General features: G+C 38.1%; 1 protein-coding gene across 1 annotated transcript in view; it reads right to left on the bottom strand.

Annotated features, from left to right (window-relative positions):
* LOC140226798 (bridge-like lipid transfer protein family member 2) overlaps positions 1 to 22,061 on the bottom strand; it is a 59,633-nt gene that overhangs the window by 32,095 nt on the left and 5,477 nt on the right. Inside the window, exons 6-26 of the mRNA XM_072307222.1 lie at positions 20,630 to 20,748; positions 20,071 to 20,134; positions 19,349 to 19,435; positions 18,498 to 18,543; positions 15,804 to 15,860; positions 14,486 to 14,577; positions 14,069 to 14,127; positions 13,066 to 13,190; positions 11,303 to 11,370; positions 10,651 to 10,922; positions 9,670 to 9,858; positions 8,797 to 8,923; positions 7,049 to 7,301; positions 6,242 to 6,348; positions 5,875 to 5,961; positions 4,704 to 4,815; positions 3,254 to 3,452; positions 2,703 to 2,817; positions 1,440 to 1,528; positions 971 to 1,040; positions 385 to 477 (exon numbers count right to left, since the gene is read on the bottom strand). Coding sequence (XP_072163323.1) covers positions 385 to 477; positions 971 to 1,040; positions 1,440 to 1,528; positions 2,703 to 2,817; positions 3,254 to 3,452; positions 4,704 to 4,815; positions 5,875 to 5,961; positions 6,242 to 6,348; positions 7,049 to 7,301; positions 8,797 to 8,923; positions 9,670 to 9,858; positions 10,651 to 10,922; positions 11,303 to 11,370; positions 13,066 to 13,190; positions 14,069 to 14,127; positions 14,486 to 14,577; positions 15,804 to 15,860; positions 18,498 to 18,543; positions 19,349 to 19,435; positions 20,071 to 20,134; positions 20,630 to 20,748 — 2,430 coding nt within the window. The remainder of the gene's footprint in view (positions 1 to 384; positions 478 to 970; positions 1,041 to 1,439; positions 1,529 to 2,702; positions 2,818 to 3,253; positions 3,453 to 4,703; positions 4,816 to 5,874; positions 5,962 to 6,241; positions 6,349 to 7,048; positions 7,302 to 8,796; positions 8,924 to 9,669; positions 9,859 to 10,650; positions 10,923 to 11,302; positions 11,371 to 13,065; positions 13,191 to 14,068; positions 14,128 to 14,485; positions 14,578 to 15,803; positions 15,861 to 18,497; positions 18,544 to 19,348; positions 19,436 to 20,070; positions 20,135 to 20,629; positions 20,749 to 22,061) is intronic.

Genomic DNA, 22,061 nt, shown 5'->3' with positions numbered 1-22,061 from the left:
GTCGCAGAGGCATAAAAGCACCTGAAACGAAACAAACAAACAAAAATAAATGAAACCCATCCAAACTTGTGATCTGCTTTCAACATGGCCAAATGTAAGTTCCATAAGTTAGAACTAAATCAGCAGCTTATAGTTTATAGTTATAATATAAGTGATCATTCTTGGGTATGAAAGGGGGCATAGCAGGTCTATCCCGATATCATTGGGTGCGTAACATCTACGTATTCAGAGTGATACATCTCATGTGTGCTCCATAGTGATAAAATGAGCATGAATTCCAGCATGTATCTGGTTGTATGGGATTAAACCTTCTCTGGAGTTGTCTGTGGTGTGTGGTGTGAGGTGTGTTACTCATGTATGCAAAATGGGGGCAGTGGTGCTCACCTGTGCTCTGATGAGGATGTCGGCATAGAGCTTCTCCTCCCCAACCCGCTTCTTCTGGTGCAGCATCTTCAACCACTTCCTGATATTGATGATCTGTGAATAGGAAAGGGGCACTTCACTCTAAGTCTAGTGTGGAGTATGGAAACTCTAGATAGATGCCGATCAAAACAACACGTGATGGCGCAAATAAGTATTTAAAAAAATAATGAGACTGAATGAGAATACAAGAAGGCAGGACAACATCCTTTATCATCTCTACAGATATCATGTAGATCTGCAGACAGCAAAATTGTCTGTCTTTTTTCTCATCTCTGAAGACTTAGAAAAACTTGAGGGTCAACAGAGCGTGTCATTCAGATGCTGATAATTCCTAAACTCTATTTCAATTCTTTATCTTGTGTTTACCAATCCTTTTTCTTGATTATCACTCCTATGAAAGCAGTCTTCATGGTACCTTTTATATTTTTTTTTTTTCACTGACAGAGAACAGTCATTGTTTTTGAACTACAATATATGTGCAGGACATGCAGGAATGGTACTGCACAATTCCTCAAACACACCCATCCCCTGTAAAGATGTTACTCACCTCCGTATAGTTGTCAGCAAAGTCGTATTGATGTGGGAATGTGATGTCCAGTGATCGCATGAAAATTCCCCTGAGAAGAGTGTACGTATGACAGAAGATTGAACATGAATTTGCGGAGGTGAAACACATCACAAACATCTTAGGTGGCAATGTGGAGTTGTCTTAGGGAGTTGCATTTGACAATGTCTGGCAACAGATGCAATTATTTCAGTCAAATACCACGTAGAAGTATTATATAAAGTCAATTTACAGTCATCAGCATAAAATGTTTTATAAAAACTGATCATCATGTGGCTTGCTCCTAAGATTTTCTATTTCTGACAGATAAACTAGATTTCATTAATCCTTGCTCTTCTAGGAATGGCATGCAAGTGACTAACATACTGGAAGCATGAAAAGCTAGGAGGAATATAACAGAAGATATTAGTTGTGATGTTGCTTTCGTGCAAGCTGAAGTCAGCAGCCTTACCATGCTCTATTTTTTGAACTGAGGTCAGCAAAGCTCATCCTGTCGTCCAGAAGCTGTGGACTGTCCACCAGTTTCTCAACACAGGCCGCCTGGTTAGAAAGACACAACGTTTGAATGGAGATATATAGACATACACTAAGCCACCTATGAACAAGTTAATTTCTTTTCATTAAATCTGATACCTGGCCACTGAGGGTATGAATAGTAGAAACAAAAGCACATTGATCTGAGCTCCTTCAAAAAGCACTTGAGATATGGCCAAGTGGGCTTGAACGTATACTCAGTATAATATTTGTGGTATCTGACTGAAATCTAATTCCCTATCACTTGAACTGCCAATGATGATGCCCAGTGAATTAAGACTTGTAGAAGGCCATGCAACAGATCCAATCCTGAGCCTGGAGTGTCCAACATGATGCATCCATGGGGTGGTCGATTTATGCTATCTGGATTAAATCTATCACGCTTTTGTTTCCAGTGATCATTGAGTCTAGACTAATGTTGCCTAGACAGTATCAGCAAAAAGGCTTTTCCAAGAATTCACTGCTCTCTGGCTGAAAGAGTTTAACCTCTTGCATGTGCGGCACCTTCATTATCTTATCTCATTACTACGTATTGTATGTGCACACAAACATGTCTGTAAATGTCTGCATACTGACTGCCTTAGGACCGGAGCAGGTGGGACCACTCTTGAGTGAGGACTCATGAATTTAGAGTATGCATTAACACTTCTTGTCCCATCTCCCAAAAATAATTCTCATTTGTGTTGTAAATGTGGCAATGTGCCATTCATTCATTCATTCTAATGAATACTTCAGTGCACATGTGTATGGTACAGGTAGTTTTCTGTGCAGGTTCTAGATTCAAATGGATCACTTACATGACATTGTATATTGTAATCAAATGTGTGTGCTAGTGTAATGCGTAATCATCATAGAGTGAGGCATGACGCATGCACATTGGTATGCATGTTGTGCAGTAGAGTATGATGAGTACATCTATTTTAATACATGGAAATGTCAAAGCATAGTCGGTCTTTTTTGTGACCTGGATGAAAACCTACAAATGAGCAATTTCGCAGCATAAATTTGTAGACCCACGAATATGCCTTTTGGCTACTCGGTGCAAAAATTTAATTTCACAGAAATAAGGAGGTTTACAGTAGTTGCAACCGAGCTGGGGGAAGAGAGGGAATTGGACATGTGATACCAATACAGATAAATCACATGACTAGTGTCAATTTTGTTTCTGCAGTCCACCAACCTGCACTGTGATGACTGGCCGATCATCAAACCCAAGGATGACCTCAGTAGATGTTGCCTTCAACACTCTGCCGCCCTCTTTGACCAGATACAGCTCTTTGGCCTGTATGTAGTTTCTGGATAAAGTGGGGAGACAAAAATCACATCATATTGCTTGCAAAGTTCCATAAACAATACAGTTACTGAGATTCCTCAAAGCTGACATCACATTACAGGATGCTGCTTCATGAAGCCAAGAGTGAAAATTTATAACATAGTTCTCAAAATTCAAAATACAGAAGATTTTCATATCACACATACTCCACTAATACACACCTTATGAGTCACGCACAAAAATTGTGTCTATTCAAACACAATGAAACATATAGAAAACCACCTACAAACACCTCATTAATAGTGTTGTTGATAATTACTGAGTGTACTTGACTGCTGATTGGAACAGAAAATCCAATAGCATTGGGCAAAATGTCCAAAGTCCCTGGCACGGAAAGATTTAAGTCCAATCAGAACATACATGTGGAGTGGTGTTCCTCTACAAAGATGCCATCTTACTTGTGTTTGGAGGACAACTTGTAGTGGAACTCCATCAGTCGCACCTTGACCACCGCGTTGATGCCATCAGAATGGGCTGGTGATGATGATGATGAGGAGGAGGAGGATGTCGATGATGATGGCGACGAGGAGGACGCTGATGACGATGAAACCGAGTCGCTCAATGCCAAACCGGCATCACCTGCTGGAGACAAGGTTGCTATGGCAACCACAATTTCAAACAAAGCTATCATTTCATCACCAAAGTACAGAAAATGATATTAGCGTCAGTTACCAACAATGACACCTTTGCATGAACTTTGTAATTCTGAAGTATGACATCACAAATTTTAGCATTTATGCAAATTTCTAGACATCCAAAAACAACTTTGGCAAAAATGAAGGAGACACATATCAAGCACTGAAGTAACATTCACAATTTTGAAATGAAACTATTACATTAACAAATAATATCACACTTTATTTCAAGTTTTAAACAGTGACTTGAACTGCTCCTGCCACTAGTCAAGTCTGTATATTTTCACATAATTTCATAGTACATTCTTGAGTGATGAAGTGATGTAATTAAGGTTTCTGAACTCTACACATGTCTCTACTCCAGAATCGTCTACCAAGATACTTCACCTATCTACTTCAGAAGTTCTACTGTTCTCCCACTATGAACATTCAATATTTTTCCTGCACAATCTGCAATGAAATGAATGCTGTACAGTGCACTCCCGTTATAATGAATACTTTCATAACAAAATTCTCTTACAATGAAGTAAAAATTCAGGTCCCAAAATTATCATCAATATTCCTTTACGTACTTCTCTGGTTGGCTATATAACAAAATTTTGGTATAATGAAATGAACTGCCACTCCAAAGGTCTTAGTTATAAAGGGAGTCACCTGTATCTGAATGCTGTTTTCATTTCTACCATTCAGGAACAATAAGCCAGTTCGGAGTTAGCTCATGGGCACATTGGTCCAAATGACCTTTCTTTTTATCTCAGTCGGTTAGGGGCACTTCACTCGCTTTCAGAGTGACATAATGCATTAGCTTTACGTAACGATTTATGGTATTCATCAATCCTGCTCAAACAAAGAATGAACTTGCATAGACCAGATGACCAGAATGATCCATCAATTCCGCATCCATTTCATTACCTTGCACTGAATGTATTAACAACCTCTTTCTATTGATTTGTCAAATACCACTTTTGCTGTCAGGTAGATGTGCCGGCAAGCAGCATCTATAAGGATTACATGAATAATCATTACATCACAGATACTTATCCCACTGAATTAAAAAACCAACATGCTTGTTGGTCCGAATGACCTTTTTTCTGCTCATGCTCAAAGTGGAACTCCGAACTGGTCTATTGAAAGAATCAGAGGTGGAGGAGCATATACTAAATGAATGCAATGACAGTGAATAGAGTCATACTCCAGTGATCATGTGCTTTACCTTTCAATTCAGTGGCAAAGGTCAGCAACTCTTTCACATGGTGAAAGATGGTCATGTGACTAGACGTATCCCATGATGCCCGCACACCTTCTGGAAGCTGAACCATCACTTTCTGCACAACGTTGACATGAAAAAGTACCAATAACTATCTACGTGTATGCCATTTACACTGTACCTAAGCCAATCAACATGCTGATGGCATTTCTTACAGAAGTCGAGCTATCCGTGATCTCCATGATGCAGCATTTCCACCATTGCAATATCAAAGTGTAAAATATAATTTGCTCCCTCTCAAAATGACATTATATCTTATGAACCTTCCTGATCAATTCTAATTAGACTGAGTGCCACTTTTTTTTTTTGTCACAGAAAAAAAAAGGAAGAAATTATGTGGATGACCTAAATGATTTTTTCTTTTGACACACAATATACAACACATATTGGTACATGGTTTCTTAATCGTGTGAAAATGAAATCAGAAATTCTGGAAGCAAAAATGAAAGCCTATCAAATAGATTTTCACCACAGCTTATGATAATTTACAGATTGTGAAAGACTCATGTAATTAAATTCCCACAACTTGTAGTAAGTGGCACATTTCGGACACTACCAAATTCAACTACCTCCAATTTCAACAGTTGATTCAAACCTTAGCTGTTTGAACATGATGAACTGTTCCTGATAGCATTCAATGTTTGGCCCATGATGTGAATAACGACTGCTTTACGTATGAACCACCAGCCTCAGGGCTGTTTTAAACTTGTCAATTGCCAAAATTACACAACGGTTTATTGCCACTTGGTCTACTATCAGACGGTCTACTTCCCAGTTCGTCTAACACCACACACGTACAATGGCTAAACTCATTTGGTCTACCATCAATTTCATCTAATGCTCATTTGGGCAAATCCTCACTTGGTCTTATGCCCAGTTTGGCTACGGGTAATTATAATTTTGTCTAATGACCAGATGGTTTGATTGTCATTCCGTTTACGTGGATTTTTCCCTACATCGGCTAATATCTTTTGGTCTATTGTCAGGTCGTCTAAATTCCATTTAGTCTATTTATCATTTGGTCTATGGACATTTCAGCTAATATTGCTTCGTCCACTGCCTGCCAGTCTACAGTAAATTGGAAGACTCAGGGCTTAAGAACATAACTTACACCCACCTTCTCAGCCTCAGTGTAGTTTGTTGAGATCTCCTTCACTTGTAGCAGGCCTTGGGGAAGTTTGGCATACTTGGGGCAGTTCAGAACCTGACAAAATATCCAATGTAAAACATGACAAGTACATCACAGATAAAAACAAGGACATCAGTGTGAAAGCTACATATTACATGCAATGATTTGACGTTCAAAACAGAGGGACATACGCTTTGCAACATACAGATCACTTATCAAGATAAGAAAGTGAATGCTTACATTGACTAACACAAATGGGCATTCACAAACAGAAAGACATACAAAACAAGTAATATGATTTGGTGAAATCTCATTTGTCTCCTGTGAAGCTTTGATCACTTCTCTGTTTCCTCACCTTGGATTCTCTGTTAATGATAAGGAACTTGAGACCTTCTACCATGGAGGTGGATTGAGTGGTGCCCGAGCTCATCTCAATCATGTCAACATGAAGGAGAAGACTCTCTGAGAGGGAAAGATGTGATTTCAGTCTTTATATTCTTCACAGAGCTAAACTGCACTAAAGGCTAACTAACACATAGTCAATAACCAGTGAAAATATATGTATGGATAAAGTACTGTTGCTTATTGATCCAGTAATGATGACCCTGGGGCCGTTCCATAAGACTTGTCATCAGTGACAAGTTGTCATAGATGTGACAAGCTACTGAAATCCTTGCATCTGATTGGCTGTGAGCAAATTTGTCATAGAAATGTGGCAGTTGTCACTGATAACAAGTTTTATGAAACGGGCCCCAGGTCTCATTCCAGTATTCATTGAAGTGGATTTTTCAGAGATAGCATAACATGTTTTTGCAGGATTGCAACAAAATAATCAAAATTTTGTCTGACACAGCATAACACATGGTGCAGTAGAGGAAGATATGCCATTTCCATTATCAGTATAAGGTGTAGGCAACTGTCATTTGAGACCTAATATTGATCATTGACTGCTAGTTTTACATTATAGGGCCATCATTGTTACAACTTTGTGAGCGCAGGTTGCAAAGAAAAACATCAGCTATTAAAGATATCACTCAACATAATGTAATGTAAAGATGAGAAGATCTAAACTCACACTGTAAGCTCATACATGCATGAAACACTTTCTTGTCACTAATATATTTCCAAAGTTCTTGAAATTCCTAGACTATCTATTGCAAACCTTTCACGGAGCTGCAAAAAAAAGTATTGAAGTCGTCCAGTCGGAGGGCAAAGCCGTGCTTCCTGCGGGCGCGGCCCATGGTGGGGCCCACCCGTACCTTCCGTCTGGCGGCGGCGGGGTGCCGCGGTGGCCCCCTGAGGTCTAGGACAGTCTTGAGGACGTGTTGTATGATGAGGTGGAGGGAAGGGGAGCTCTCCAGGTGCAGGGAATGAAGGGAGCACTCAACGTCCACCAACAGGGGGGATAGATCCATCTGATGTATGGTGAACAATATAGAAAAAAAAAAAATTATTTGCGTGTACACAGACAGACAGACAGATATGTACTATACATATACACATGTATGTGACCCACTACAACAAGAGGATCCAAAGTCGAGGGAGGTCGATTTTCTGGAAATGACATGATACTATTCCCTTACTCTTCCGCTCTACTTTAATATATAACACGACTCATAAAACTACTTGGCTGCAGAGATATTGATGATTTTATGAGACCATGTCAATTACGTAGTCCAGGAAATCCATGTTTTGAGAAAACCGCCTTCAAAGTTTTCTTTCTAACACAATCGTGACCAAGGGGAGGTAAGACAGTTTTTACCTCTTGACAATAGAAGGTCTACTCATAGAAACCTCTGTGATGTTCATTATTGCTTAGAGCCAGCAGTCTACGCACGACCAATCAGTAACCAGGATGCCACACACTGATCAATTAAAGATTACTCCCTCGTTGCTAAGGGCAGAGTCTATCTGCGGCACTAAATCCAAATCTTTGGACATGTTTATGTTCCACTGAAAGTCAGAAAATCATGACCCAGAAAAACATAAATTTCTTGTCTTTCCTTTGCTTCTTTTGCTTAGAACTTTCAGCAAATGATAGACGAAACATTGGACTGCAACATTATGCCAAAAAAAAAAAAATTTAACAGCTTTAACCGATTTTGATGATATGACTTCATACTCGATTTTCTCGGCTCAGCCGTCTGCGACTTTTGGATCCTTTTGTTGTGGCAGGTCACATATACAGACAGATATCATCAGATAGACACATACATGGATAGATAGCTAGATTGATAGATAAAGAGACAGAGAGAGAAAGAGAAGAGAGAGATTGATAGATAGATTGACAGATTTCACTTAATTCATTCGTTTCATCATGGATGAATAAGCCTTTCAGAGTAGAAGCTGGTTTTTAAAGGATTGGTGACACAGTCAACAAGGTACATAAACATTTGATGTGATGTAGCAATGCATAAATAGGAGAGCATAGATAGATAGATAGATATATACATACAAAATAGATTGATACATCTATAGACTGATAACTAGACAGATAACAGAAGCAAGATGGTCCAATATACAGAGAGGCAGGTATTGAAGATGGATAGACTAATAGACCAAAGGGCTTGAAAATAGCATTACAGTGTTCATACAAATCCAACAACATCCATTTCAGAAGTTTTCCTTGACTCTTTTTGACTAAAGGTGCTATATGTTACTGAAGTTAGTTCATACCTTTCATCTTGCACTCTAAATGATGCATGTTCTTGGCTCAGCTTTGCATCATGTTACGTAAAATCAAATGCCATACACAGTTTGATGTGATGCTTTTTCACTTTCTAAAATAAAATTATTTTGACTTGACATGAATAATGGCTAACATATGAGGACATTCACTATGTTTCATTCCAAACTTTGGTAGAATGAGATCCAAAGCTAGAGACTAAATGAGTGAAGAAGTGTCCATACCTTTGCATCCAAGGCTTCTATTGCACAAACAGTCCCCCACACATGTCTGGTGGGTAACATGGCTCCAGAGGGGGTGCGCACTGAGTCACCTACCAGCAGGTACAGCTGCTCACTGTGCATACTCCCTCTGAAATTTACACAGAACATCAAAATAGCGAATCATTTCATGAATGATAACTCTTAATAGCCATGTGCTGCTGTCAATAAAAAGCAAGTGTAGACATCAATTGCCTAGCAATGCTGAAGACTTTTATGTTTCAGTCTGGCATGAAAATACTGATAGCAGTTGGAAATAAGTTAAATCCTATTTTAAAAGATTCATACAAAATCTGTTGGAAATACATATCAACAGAACAATACTTCTCACAAATTATCTCACAAAAGCACTGCTGTAAAACAAGGAATGTTCGCATGCATTTTAATTTCATGAATTTTGCGAGATCCAAGATTCAGAAAATTAAAATGCACGCAAAAGTTCTAGTCTACAATATATACAAGAGGCAACTTGCGAAAATTTTGTGTCCTCAAAAAGGCCGTCGGCTCCAATTCGCAAAAAATTGTACGCTGCGAAAATATTGTGTTTTACAGTATGTCTCTGAAAATGCGATAAATACTGCAGGAATTTTGGTTTGCAAACCAGTAATATGCTGTGATTTTGTATCGTGTTTGCAATATACATGTAGCAAGTGTAAAAATAATTTCATAGTTAACCCAGTGAGGACAGTTTGATTTTCCTACAACACATATTTCTCATAGACGCTTGCCCGAGTATACTCGGGACTCATCCTCAACGGGTTAATAAAAGGGATTATATGTGCATTACCTGAATTTCTACACAGCATTGTAATTGAAAGTGCAGTAGAGACATCTCACCTGATGTAAGCAAACGGCTTCTGGACAGACTTCCCTGCATCAGATGTCACACTCCAGCTGCCGTGGAGGGTGGCGAGTCTCACGGCACACTGGGGCACGTCCTGACACATGACCTGACACGAGAGGTCGGACAGGTTGAGGTCAAGGTCGACCGGGAGACAGAAGTGTTGCCACGATTCCCACTCTGATCTGGAATCCACAATCAAATTAATGATTAAGATCAGCAACAGATTATGTGTTTCCTAGTCTGATTACATTAGACGTAGGTAAGGCAAGGTGATTTCTGGAAATAATGAGTGATGGAAGGAGAAGTGTCTGCCCTGAACAACAAACAGCATACTTTTATAGCGAGTCTCATTTTTTCATGGATCAAAACTACTTGACAATTTTTGCAAGTGGTTAAATTCCTAATCTGGAGTACAGGAATAGATGGAGAAATGTACGCATGCATGTTGCATTCATGTCAGGATCAGAGTTTACAGTTTTGTGTGTCATTCAATTCATGAATATCACCGAAATCGTGAAATTTGTGAACAAAATATATGGCATATACAGTACATTATTCTGAAAATGTTGTAAACCCATGAATATCAAATTAGAGAGAATACACCAAGGCACAGTTGAAGATTTCTTTCTCATCAGGTCGATTCTAGGACTTCTAAAGTTACTTCCTGAAACACTCAGTTTGCCTATGTGTACAGTGTCCTTCAGTGCTAAAATTTGAATTTAAATTGAAACTCACCATCTCTAAATCAGCAATTCAAATATGTGCTGATCAGCTCTTCTTTCACATTACACTCTGTCATTACCAAGCTAAATAACTTTCACAGAAATTAATTGAGGCATAAATGCCATGCAATAAAATGACACTCGGATTGAGTGAACTGATCTATTCTCCGACATGTGACAGCTACAACTGCAATGCCATGTTCAATTCATGGATGCACTTGGTATCAGCAAACTCAGCTGGGAGAGCTCTACCTTGTTCCTGTGAAAGATGGCGGTGACAAGGATGGAGGTGGTGATGGCTTTCGAGGGGGAGGCGGTGAGGATGACCTCGATGATGGAGGCGATGATGACCTGGATGACGACGTCGATGCCGTCGATCCTGTGGACGAGGCTGAGGTTGAGCGGGGCTTGCGCTGGGCGACAGTCTCCATCACCCAGGCGGCCCAGAATATGATCTCCTCTTCATTGTATAGGGAGTGGCCTCGCTGGAGTTCTATGCCGATCTGAACGCACCTCTCGTTGATCTACATCCACCAAAGCAAGAAATGAAAGCGAGAGTAATATCTCGCCTTCAGGTTTCCTCAATATGGCCTTATGAAATGTAATGCCTGGAATTAATTCAGGCATTGTGTAACGAGACTGTACAATGAATGAAACTTTGTGATTGAAATACAGTTCATTCACAAATTTTCTTAAAGTGTGAACACACATTTTTAACTATCTACACACGCAGTATCAATGTTCTGTGACACAGTATATCCAGATTACCTATCTTCATGTATAAAGAGCTAATTAAATGCTTTCCTCCTATTGCACGTTGGCTTGGTACATTTTATGGCTGACATTTAAAGATATCTTTCAAAAGCAGAGTGATCACGATACCAGAATGGCTGGCTATTCTTACCACAAGGTACATCTTGAGACTCGTCATCCTGAGCAACTTTGTTGAAGCTGCATTCACAATTTCGACACCTGCAAAGAATGTTTGAATAGGTATATGATCGTATTTCATATTTTCTGCTTATCAAAACCTATGTCTGAAAATTACACAAGCTTAAAATGAGAGTGCAATTATGCACATGTATGTCATTGTATGTCATACATGTAAAGCCTTCTTCACATGACATATATATTAATCAATGAGAATACAACAAAGCATCAATTGTTTCCATAGCCTATTGTGCACGCTCGACATTACTGGTATTTAAAAGCTCTGACCGTTCCATGAATCTCATTAGGCATCAAATGTGAGGAAATTAACAAAATGAATTTCCAGAGTATAAGTAACATGGTATGCTCAGTGGATGCCACAGGAACAGAGCATACTGTTGATGATTTGGAGCCAGATTGGTGTAAATATAGTCCAAAGCTCTTACCTTTTAACATTCTTCTTCCCCACCCCCCCCTCCCCCGATGCTTTGTTCTTTCATAATCAAACGACACTCACATAGAAGATAATTCCCTTCCAAAATTTTACACCATCAGAGCTATAGCCTTCTTTATCAAGCTCAATGGAGTGATCAATGATAAACTACACATGCCTCACAAACAGGCTAGTTTTCTCACACATGCAAATTTTGTGCACGTCTTTACAACATGGGTTATCTCTTATAACCTTAGTTTGCTGCTGCCAGACATGGCCACAGTCAATAGTGTGACTAGTTCAAAGTAGATTCAAAGTACTGAACAGGTGTATCAACTATTAAATACATAACTTGATCCCTAGACAAGAGACCTGGGGGTCTCGCGCTCACCTGAGTATCGCAAGTTCACCTTTCACGCAGTCACTAATCTAAATTACACATGACTCTACTAAAATTTGACTAGGCACTCTCAAGTAGAATATGAAAATGTACAATTAAGGCCCAAATTTGGATTTTTAAAGATTCCTTAATTTTGGGGGGTTTGGGCCCCCTGGAGGTCCCCTCGGTAGGCCATGGTGCCCATTTTAACTAATTGAGATCCCAACCCCCTAGGGATGCTACCTTCCAAGTTTCGTGAAAATCCATCATGAGGTTTTCAAGAAGAAGATGAAAACGTACAATTTAGACCCTTAGTTGGACTTCCCCAACCCCCCCCCCCACCCCAAGGGGGGCATCCCTGGATCCGCCTTGAACAAACTTGGAACTACAGTCATTATGTACTGACTCATATATAGTATTAACTTAGCTCTATCACTTCTTGTTCTACAGAAGAAGATTTTTAAAGATTCCTTATTTTTTTTTTTTTTTTTTTTTGGGGGGGGGGGGGATTGGGCCCCCCTGGGAGCCCCCTTGGTGGGGCAGGGTGCCCATTTTAACAAATTGAGATCCTAACCCCCTAGGGATGCTATCTGCCAAGTTTAGTGAAAATCGGTCTTGGGATTTTCATGGAGAAGATGAAAATGTAAAAAGTTTACGCACAACGGACGACGCATGAAGGATGCCGGACGAAGAACGATCGCAACAGCTCACTTGAGCCTTTGGCTCAGGTGAGCTAAAAAGCCATATAAATGAATTAAAATACAGTAGCAAACTGGCTTATTGATATCCATTGTGTATCAAATGATCCAAAGTAAGATATTAACATAGCTCACAAATTTCAAGGAATTTCATGGTATAGAATCAATAGACTATAAAAGACGAGCAGTGACAACTCTGTTCTACTCCTGCAGTCCATGACCTCTACCTGAGCATGTTAGATGACAGGTGAGTGGGGGCAGCAAAAGGTCCTCATTCTGTGAGCAGATGATGCCTTCCCGGCTGGCTAACTGACTGGTCAGCGTGATGCTCTGGGTGTTGAACTGCAGTGATCTGAAAAAAAAAAGAAAAAAAAGAAAAGAAAGAGAAATCATGCCACAGCAGAGTTTGGTTTAGTATAACATCAGTAATTCTTATCATCATCATTATCATCATTATCATAATTATCATCATCATCATTACAACCACCATCATTATCATCATCACCACCATCATTATCACCATCATCATCATCATCACAACCACCATCATCATCACCATCACCACCATCATCATCATCATCACCATCATCACCATCATCATCACCATCATCACCATCATCACCATCACCATCACCATCATCACCATCATCATCATCATCATCACCATCATCATCACCATCACCACCATCACCATCACCATCATCACCATCACCATCACCATCACCATCACCATCATCACCACCATCATCATTGTTCATAGCAATGCACTTGGCAGTTGAACAACTGAAGCATACATACCCATCAAGAACTGGAATAAAACTTGCACAGAAAAACATGAACAGAGCAAGTATTATCTTAATTAACACTCTGTTTTTCACTAACATTCACCAGTTCTTCATCATTGAGACCTTACTGTAACACTATGCCGAAAAAGAATGCTGCTGGTTAAGAAAGATAGATTTCCAGTTCTTAGCTCACAAATGTCAACGATTTATCTCTTTGGGAATAAAACTCCTTTGTACCTCCTTCACGAGAAATTTAAACACATTCATTTAGTGTATCCACAAAGGCAAAGTGAATCCTGCTTGGTCTTTCACAAATTGTCATTTGCTTTCACCTTCCAAAGCACACATGAAAATGAATAGAGAGAAAGTGACATTGTAATCACTCCAACAAGAAACATTCAAAGCAATTTTTTGAAACATTGATTGAAAGCACTACAGTACATACCTCTGGCCTCCTTGTAGGACCATCTGCCAAGAAGCTGCCGTGATGTCCAAACATGCCTCCTGCCAAGTACAAAGAGAAGGGAAGTAGGAAGCCACACTCTACCACTGTTCCCTAGTAATACTGTCTCTAGTTAGCAGAGGTAATATTTTTCACAAAATTGTGTTAAACTGGTGCATGTTTAGAATTTTCAGGTAACGTCCACTCTAGAATTATTTGACATTTATCATTGTCAAGCCATTTATTTCCTTTGGCAACTCCAGACAGAATATTCTTTCCCACAGCATGTGGTATCTTGTATTTTTGCAGTTAACAACATTCAAGATCTGTATATTCTATTGCCCCTTCTAATGAAAAACAATGTCATATACTGTTCTATAATGTCAAGTTCTGGAGTCAGCCATGAGGTGGAAATCTTACCTCTGGAAAAGTTCTGGTGATGATTTTTAGTTTCTGGGCCAGAGCATTCTCATGCTGTGCTGTTGATGGTGCATCGACAAATTCCTCTTGCACTGTAATGACATAAAAACCATTACTAAGTATACCAAAGACACCCAAGACGCAATCATTACTAAGTATCCCAAAGACAACCAAGACGCAATCATATTTCTACATGGCATGAATATGGAAGTCATTTAAAAGAAAAACACACACAATAATAACTAGAAAATCTACCTGGATTACATTCAATGAATATGCAGATACAAATCTTTGGCAAGCTGCGGATATGAATGCTTTGATGAATGACAGCAAATCCTTTACTTCTTGTGCTGTACAGCACAGAGCATAACAATATATCCTGTTTTTTCTTCACTTTGCATGAGGAAGGAAATAGAAAAGGAAAAGAACTGGAAGGGGGAGAAAAGCACTTTGAATGAAACAATGGTTTGGACTAATGAAACTCGAACATATTTTGACAAATATTCTTGAAGACATAAGTTTTAGCTATGTTATTCTATAACTTGGTGTTTGTCTTCTTTTCTTTCTTTCTTTTTTTTTGTCACTGACATATCTCTGTACAGAGTATAATTCAATCCTGTTACTGGCAAATAATCATGTTGAATGAACAAAATAAATAGATAGCATACTGAAAAAGTGGACATTTTCGTGCGAGTAATATTTTGCACATGGCCAGATAACACGATATTTTTTATTTTTCTGTAGAATTAAAACATTTGTATTAAATATAAAAAGCAAAAACATTTGTGTGCTTTTATTTTTGCATTCGTTTTTGGTTGCTCAAAATACACAAAAATTCCCACTTTCACAGTAATGGGGATGACCACTGATCCAATGAAAATATGCTAATAAATATATACCTCAGGGTCCTGTATTATCAAGAGATATAATCGATTATGAATTTCTTTACCACACAGGCTGCTACAGACTTATGATAGAAATGAGCTATATAATCAATTATAACTCTTCATAAAACAGGGGCCTGGCCATGTAACTACACACCCTCAACAACTGTCAGCAAAATTTTATTATAGCTGAATGACGATGATGATGATGATCATGATCATAATAGTAGTTACCATCATCATCATCACCACTATCATATCAATAATAATGATGATAGCGATGATGATAATAATAGTCATAACAACAATCATTATTTTCACTACCTAATGTGATTAACAGCAAGAATAGAAAACACACACACAACAACAACAAATCAAAGTGTCTAAAAGGATATTATTGTTGGTTATTTCCCTGAATATTCTGTTATTTCTACCTGGCATCACAGCAGGGGTTGCTTTAGACACTCGTGTGAGACCAGTGGGCAAGAAACCTGAAAAGAGGAACGTGAAAAGTGAGGCTACCAGAAATGTGCAGAGGTGGTGATTACTAATGATAGGTACAGAAAAAAAAAAATAGCTAAAATGAAATGACTGATAGAACACACCCTCTTAACCCTATTCTAACTGGGGGGGGGTCAAATTGACCCCCCCCTCGACGTTTCGCGCCACGATTTCGCAACGCGCAAAGATTTTGCCGCGTCGTTTCACGACTTTTTTCATTGAAGTCTCCCGCATATTTTGAGACCAAACTTGCGACGTCGGGGTACACCGTTTTGAAGTTACGTAATGTTTTGCATATGCATGTCAACCAAAAAACAGTTCAAATTCATGATATCGTGTGCAAATCCAATGCAAATTGTGTTTTTTGGTTAAATTTATATAAATTAGATTATTTCAACTTTTAACCATTGAAATTAATCAATTCTAGTGTAGATAAGCCTGAAAAAGTGCCTACAACAAATTTTGGCAAAAAAACAATAGAAAACAAAAGGTCGAAAAAACAATAAAATACATAAGAAATTAACAAAACAATAAAAAACATAAGAAATTGATTTCGATTGTGCTAATTTTTTTCAAGAAAATTGTTTGATGTGTCTTGAGGAATTCTGACACAAAAATTTAGCAATCCTCCAGTCTTTTTAATGGAGTTATAGGTGAAAATATGATTTCATGCACAAATTTGCATAATTTATTTATTAAAAATAGAAAGGCAATATTCTTCTATTGTATGACCATGTTATCTTGTAGTTTACATCCAGCTCTATCTTCAGGCAAAATTTCACGGCGATCGCACGATCGGCGGCCGAGATCTGAAGGGGGGGTCAAATTGACCCCCCCTCAGTAAAAACTTGGTCTCAAATAGCCCAGTTAGAATAGGGTTAAAACATAGACAAGAATTGCCCACAGAAAACACACACAGAGAAGAAATACATGAAGTGACAGTGTTGAGAATGTATGTCAGTATGCCCTATTCAAGTCTATCATTAAAGGGGATGGCTAGTAACTGATCAGTGGGAATCAGTGGGAATGCTGGAGGATGATTGTTCCAATTCTTGTGGGATTCATTTAAGAGTACATTATATATCTATCGTTGTGTGAAAAGTATTCGCTTCAGAATGGTCTCATATTCAAGTAATGTACAGTTTAATGTTTCCAGGTTAGCGTGCCTGGTCAGTGACGGGGCATTAATCTGCACATTACTTGAATATGAGACTGTTCTGATGCAATGAATCCCACAAGGATTGGAACAATCATCCCTCAGCATTCCCACTGATTCCCACTGATCGGTAACTAGCCATCCCCTTTAAGACAAAGCTTCTGCTAATCACTGTAACAAATATCATAACATACACACTTTAAACACACACCTTAACATTTGGAATTTTCAGCATGCTAAAAATCTGGACTTCCCTTTACTAACAATGATTTCATTTAAAAAAAATAAAAAAATAAAAAAATGAATAAATAAATGAATAAATATATATATATATATATATATATATATATATATATATATATATATATATTATTTGATTTGTGCTACATATTGGTCCCTTTCAAAACTTGGCCAATACACAGCACAATTTACAAGTTATCCCAACACTCCTTACATTCACTTTTCCCTCTTTTTGTGTGTGTGTGTGTGGGGGGGGGGGGGGAACAGAAAATGTCTAGCAGAGTCCTCACCATTTCTTCACACACTTTCATCAATGTTGTGGCAGCAAAGAGGGAAGCTGTGGAGTCTTAAATCATTTACGCAACACGACTCACGATGATGTCACAAATTTGTGTGCATCAACGGAGTGTGGCACAGATCGAGAGAGATTCGTCATGCTATGGACAGTGCATATTTTGTTTCAAGAGAAGAATAAAATTGTGTTTGTCATATGACTCCAATGAGAAAGAGAGAGAGAGAAAGATGGAGGGAAGGGAAATAATGATGAGTACGGAAGGTTGCTATGAATGGAGGCTTTGCAGTGGCTGTGTTTTCTTTTAATTTGGAAATTTGATGATCATGATCAAAATCTTTCGTGGATGTCTTTATCATTACGATACAAATAATTCATAATATTCAGCATCAAATGACTGTAAGCTCTGATACTACCTGTCAGAATCCTTGGTTGGAAGATGGCTTCAAAAGTAAGATAGAACACATAAAAGATAACTTTTACCATGCAGAGTATGATTGTTGCATATTCTCATAAAAAAATTTGCAGCACAATTAAATCCTTGCTTTTCATGTCTTGGTCTCAGATTCAAGTATACAGTCAGGTGGTAGTTTTCAATGCATTGTTCTTAAATCATGCTTATTTCACACTTGACTGGTCTTCACCCAAGAAACTTGCACATTAGTCTGCAGCTGTAAGTGTAATAAATAGTTAGTGATAGAAACTGATGTTGCGAAATCCACACACATTACATACAAAAGCATTGTTACCGACAATTGAAATTGTTATCTGAAAGAGATGAAAAAGAGCTCTCAAAACAAACACAAAGCCAGAAAAATTAATCTATCCTGGTTTTGACATTGAAAAGGTGCATTCACATGTATTAAAAGTCAAAGAAGTCAGATATTGATGAAAATTCAGTCACACTTATAGTAGACGCTAAATTGTGTCCAAACTTACCATCATATATTGTGATATTCGGACTTCCAACTTCCACAAAGAGAGTCTATGACACATCAAAACATGAAAATGATACATAATGCCATGAAACTATAACTTTTTTCTAAATGAAAATCTGTGAAATAAGTCATAGTCCTCTAGTAGCCTACTTGTGCACAGAATCGATATGTTGATACATACAATCGTAGATAATTTGCCAGCAAAATATGTACAATCTAAGTGAACAACTCAATCAAATCAATCCAAACGCTTCATTTCTATCATCACATCTTTCAAAAAGAACACAAATTTATCTTCTCACATAAAATTCCATGTAAGTGTCAATTCCACATTTTTGAACAATTTGATTACAAATTGATTGAACATGAAATTAAACAGTAAGAAAACAAATTAGGGGAAATACATTTTTCTTTGAAAGCAATTGGACTTTTAGGACAAATCCTTGTCATCAGATTAACATAAATGGACTTCACATTTTGTGCATGGATGAAGAATAAAGGTATCTTGTAAACCACATACTTTTAAATTCTTTGTGCTATTTTGCAATCTAGTTGCTCACCTCAATCATCCTTCACAGATATTCATGAAGACATTCTTTCTTTCACAATTACAATGCAACTGTAGTCTTAAAGCAAAAACTATCCATACCATGACACCATGAGTATTACATGTATACAACTTTGTCACACTGAGTAGCAGAGTGCCAAATGAGTTCAGGGACATGGCTTTACATTTCACACAAAACTCAAGTCTTGGGCAGAGGCAACTTTACCACTAGTACTACTTCATCAAAGGTCATTGGCACATATGCCTGTTAGGTTAAAGTTTCTTGAATGGAAGTATGACCTTACCGTAAGCACTCTCTGCATCAAGTCAATCTGTGTGGACACCTTTAAACTGACCGATGCTTGAGCAACATGCGACTGGTCTCCGTCACTCTGCAGCCACCGGTCAGTGGTTGGACAGGGGAGGGTGGTGGGGGGGGGGGGCAGGGGTCAGACAAATATTCACATTTTCATTTATATAGGAATTTGTTGATAAACATATCAGACATTTTCTTGCAATGATGCAAAGCATGTCAATGATACACAATGGGTAAATTCAAATGCCATGGTAACATGCTTCATGAAGCGCAGTAGTTTCCATTCTAATCGATCGTAATCGTAACTTTATACAGGACAATGATGAAACATGAGACATATGTCTTTTCACAAATTTAGAATTGTTACACTTTTCGGCCAAATTACTTACTCTTCAGTCTGCTCTGTTTAAACTTTACCACAAAAAATGGAATTGGCAAATGGTCTATAAATACACATAAAACAATTTTTCAAGATGTTGTCTGTTGTGTGCGAATAAAACACAGAGTGGAATTGGATGAGTATTTGGATGTGATACAGAAAAAAAAAAGAAATTGAACATCAAATCACAAGACATATTTTTTATGTTTATACATGTCATATATCAGCAAAACATGCAGAGTAGTCTGTCTTCACCTAATGAATTTCAAATCAGAATGAATCAGAGGGGAAAAAAATCTCTCCCTCTTCTCTGAGAACAGAAAGTGACATACCGGCTTTGTGCTGCGCAGCATTTTTAGCGACAGCTGCTGGGAGAAAAAGTCTGCAGCGATGACCCTGTGACATCCAATGGAAAGATACTGTATATCAACAATTAGGTGCAAGCAAGTATGATTATTGTATACGACAGCATTTTAAAGGGAGTAATTAGGACACACCAAAAACATTTGGCATCATTTTTTTTTTTTGTTTCTTGTTATTCGTATTGAAGCACTTGACCATGCATACCACGAAACAGTCAGCACTTGTGAATGCTCAGAAAGCTTGAAGGCATAACTTGATCATCCTTTGAAGTTATCAACTGAAGTAAAATGATTAAATTGCTTTAGTTAAGGGAAATCTTGGTGACTGCAAAGGGTTCCAACAAGCATAAGCAAAGGAAGTACTTCTTTCATCTCAGGTTCAAAGGAATTACAGGAAATCATTCACATTCAACGTAAGCATTTTTCTCAAATCATCTGTAGAATTAAACCTGAAATATTACACAGAATCAGATCTACAAGCAGAAGGGAATTCTGTATACGATCAAAGGGTCGGTACAGGATTTCTCACCCATCGCTGGATGACTGTCCAACCAGCGAGACCCCAGAAACCGTGACATGGAGAAGGGAGTCCACCCCCATGGCTCCTAGCAGCATGATGTTCACTGCCTCCATGTGGAATGAAGTCAGCTGAGGCGGATGAGGAAGGGTGGCAATGATTGAGAAAAAAAAATACAAAGATAAACTTGAGCACCATGAAACATAGGAAGGTGTGAACATTTACACCATAAGTGGTATTACTGCAGATAGATATTGGTAGATACTCTTAGATAGATGACAATCTGGCCATATCTCTTTTACAACAAAGTGCAATTTCAGGCATTGGTGTTTTGGGTTTTTTTTGTGTGTGTCTATAAACAAAGAGTAAACTCAGTAAATCAGAATGGTAGATGCTTCTTCATATTATGACCTAAGAAAATTACATGTATAAACTTAGAAACTTTCTCTTGTTTTGGCTGATAGAGATGTTGGTCAAAACCCCATATGCCAATAGTTGAGCTGATGATGTCATCAACTCACAACTCTTCCATGAGTTAGTGTATTAAAATCTTATAATGTGGTCAGTGATTGAGCAAGCATCACCCTTTGCCTGTGAAAGTTATTTTAGCATGGTTACTGCAGCACAACAAAAATGTCAAGTGAAGAATAAAAGTTTTTCGTTTAAAACATCACATTAAAAAAAAAAAAGGGAATTTATCAGCGCTTTCTTAGCAGGTCAAGAGATGAATTGTGCAGTCATACTTGACTGCTACTACTATGACTGCTATGGACAGCACTCTTTTTATAAAAACAGATCAACATTTATGCTTTTAATTTCTTTCAAATTTTACATCCAATTTGGATGAAAGCTCAACAATTTCTTTTGTTTGATTACACTCTTTTCATTAAAGCCAACCAGTACATAGTGAGATTTTTTTTTTTTTTTTTTTTTTTTTTTTTTTTTAAATGCAAATCAATCTTTACCAAACTATTATATAATTCACCCGAGGTGACTACTTTACACAACATACAAGCAATATCTCTACTGGGACAGCAAATTGAGGAAACAAATTCATATCGCACATGACAGCCCTTGTTGAGTTCATCTTGCTTTTTGCAAACTTGCGATGCTCAATATGCCACACACAAGTCAGTAACAACAATATTCAAAAGGGGGTAGAATTTTAATGTTTTGTTATCTATCTCCCTTCTCTCAAATGTATGTAGGATGCAAATGGCAACAGCAAATAACTTCTAGGAAGATATATCTGCCACATGGGATTAAACATAATTACAAGGGCTGAGATGTGTTCTTTCTCAGGAGTTTTAAAGCATACTGATTCCTTATTATCACATAGCAGGCTAACCATTATCATCTGCCTTCTGTGCAAGATAAGGGCAATAATGCTAGGGATAGTTGTATCACACATTAGACATGACACTACAGCATTGACAGGTGGCTA

The sequence above is a fragment of the Diadema setosum genome, chromosome 4 (assembly GCF_964275005.1).
Source record: "Diadema setosum chromosome 4, eeDiaSeto1, whole genome shotgun sequence".
Lineage (NCBI taxonomy): Eukaryota > Metazoa > Echinodermata > Echinoidea > Diadematoida > Diadematidae > Diadema > Diadema setosum.
This window is presented reverse-complemented; position numbering and strand designations above follow the sequence as displayed.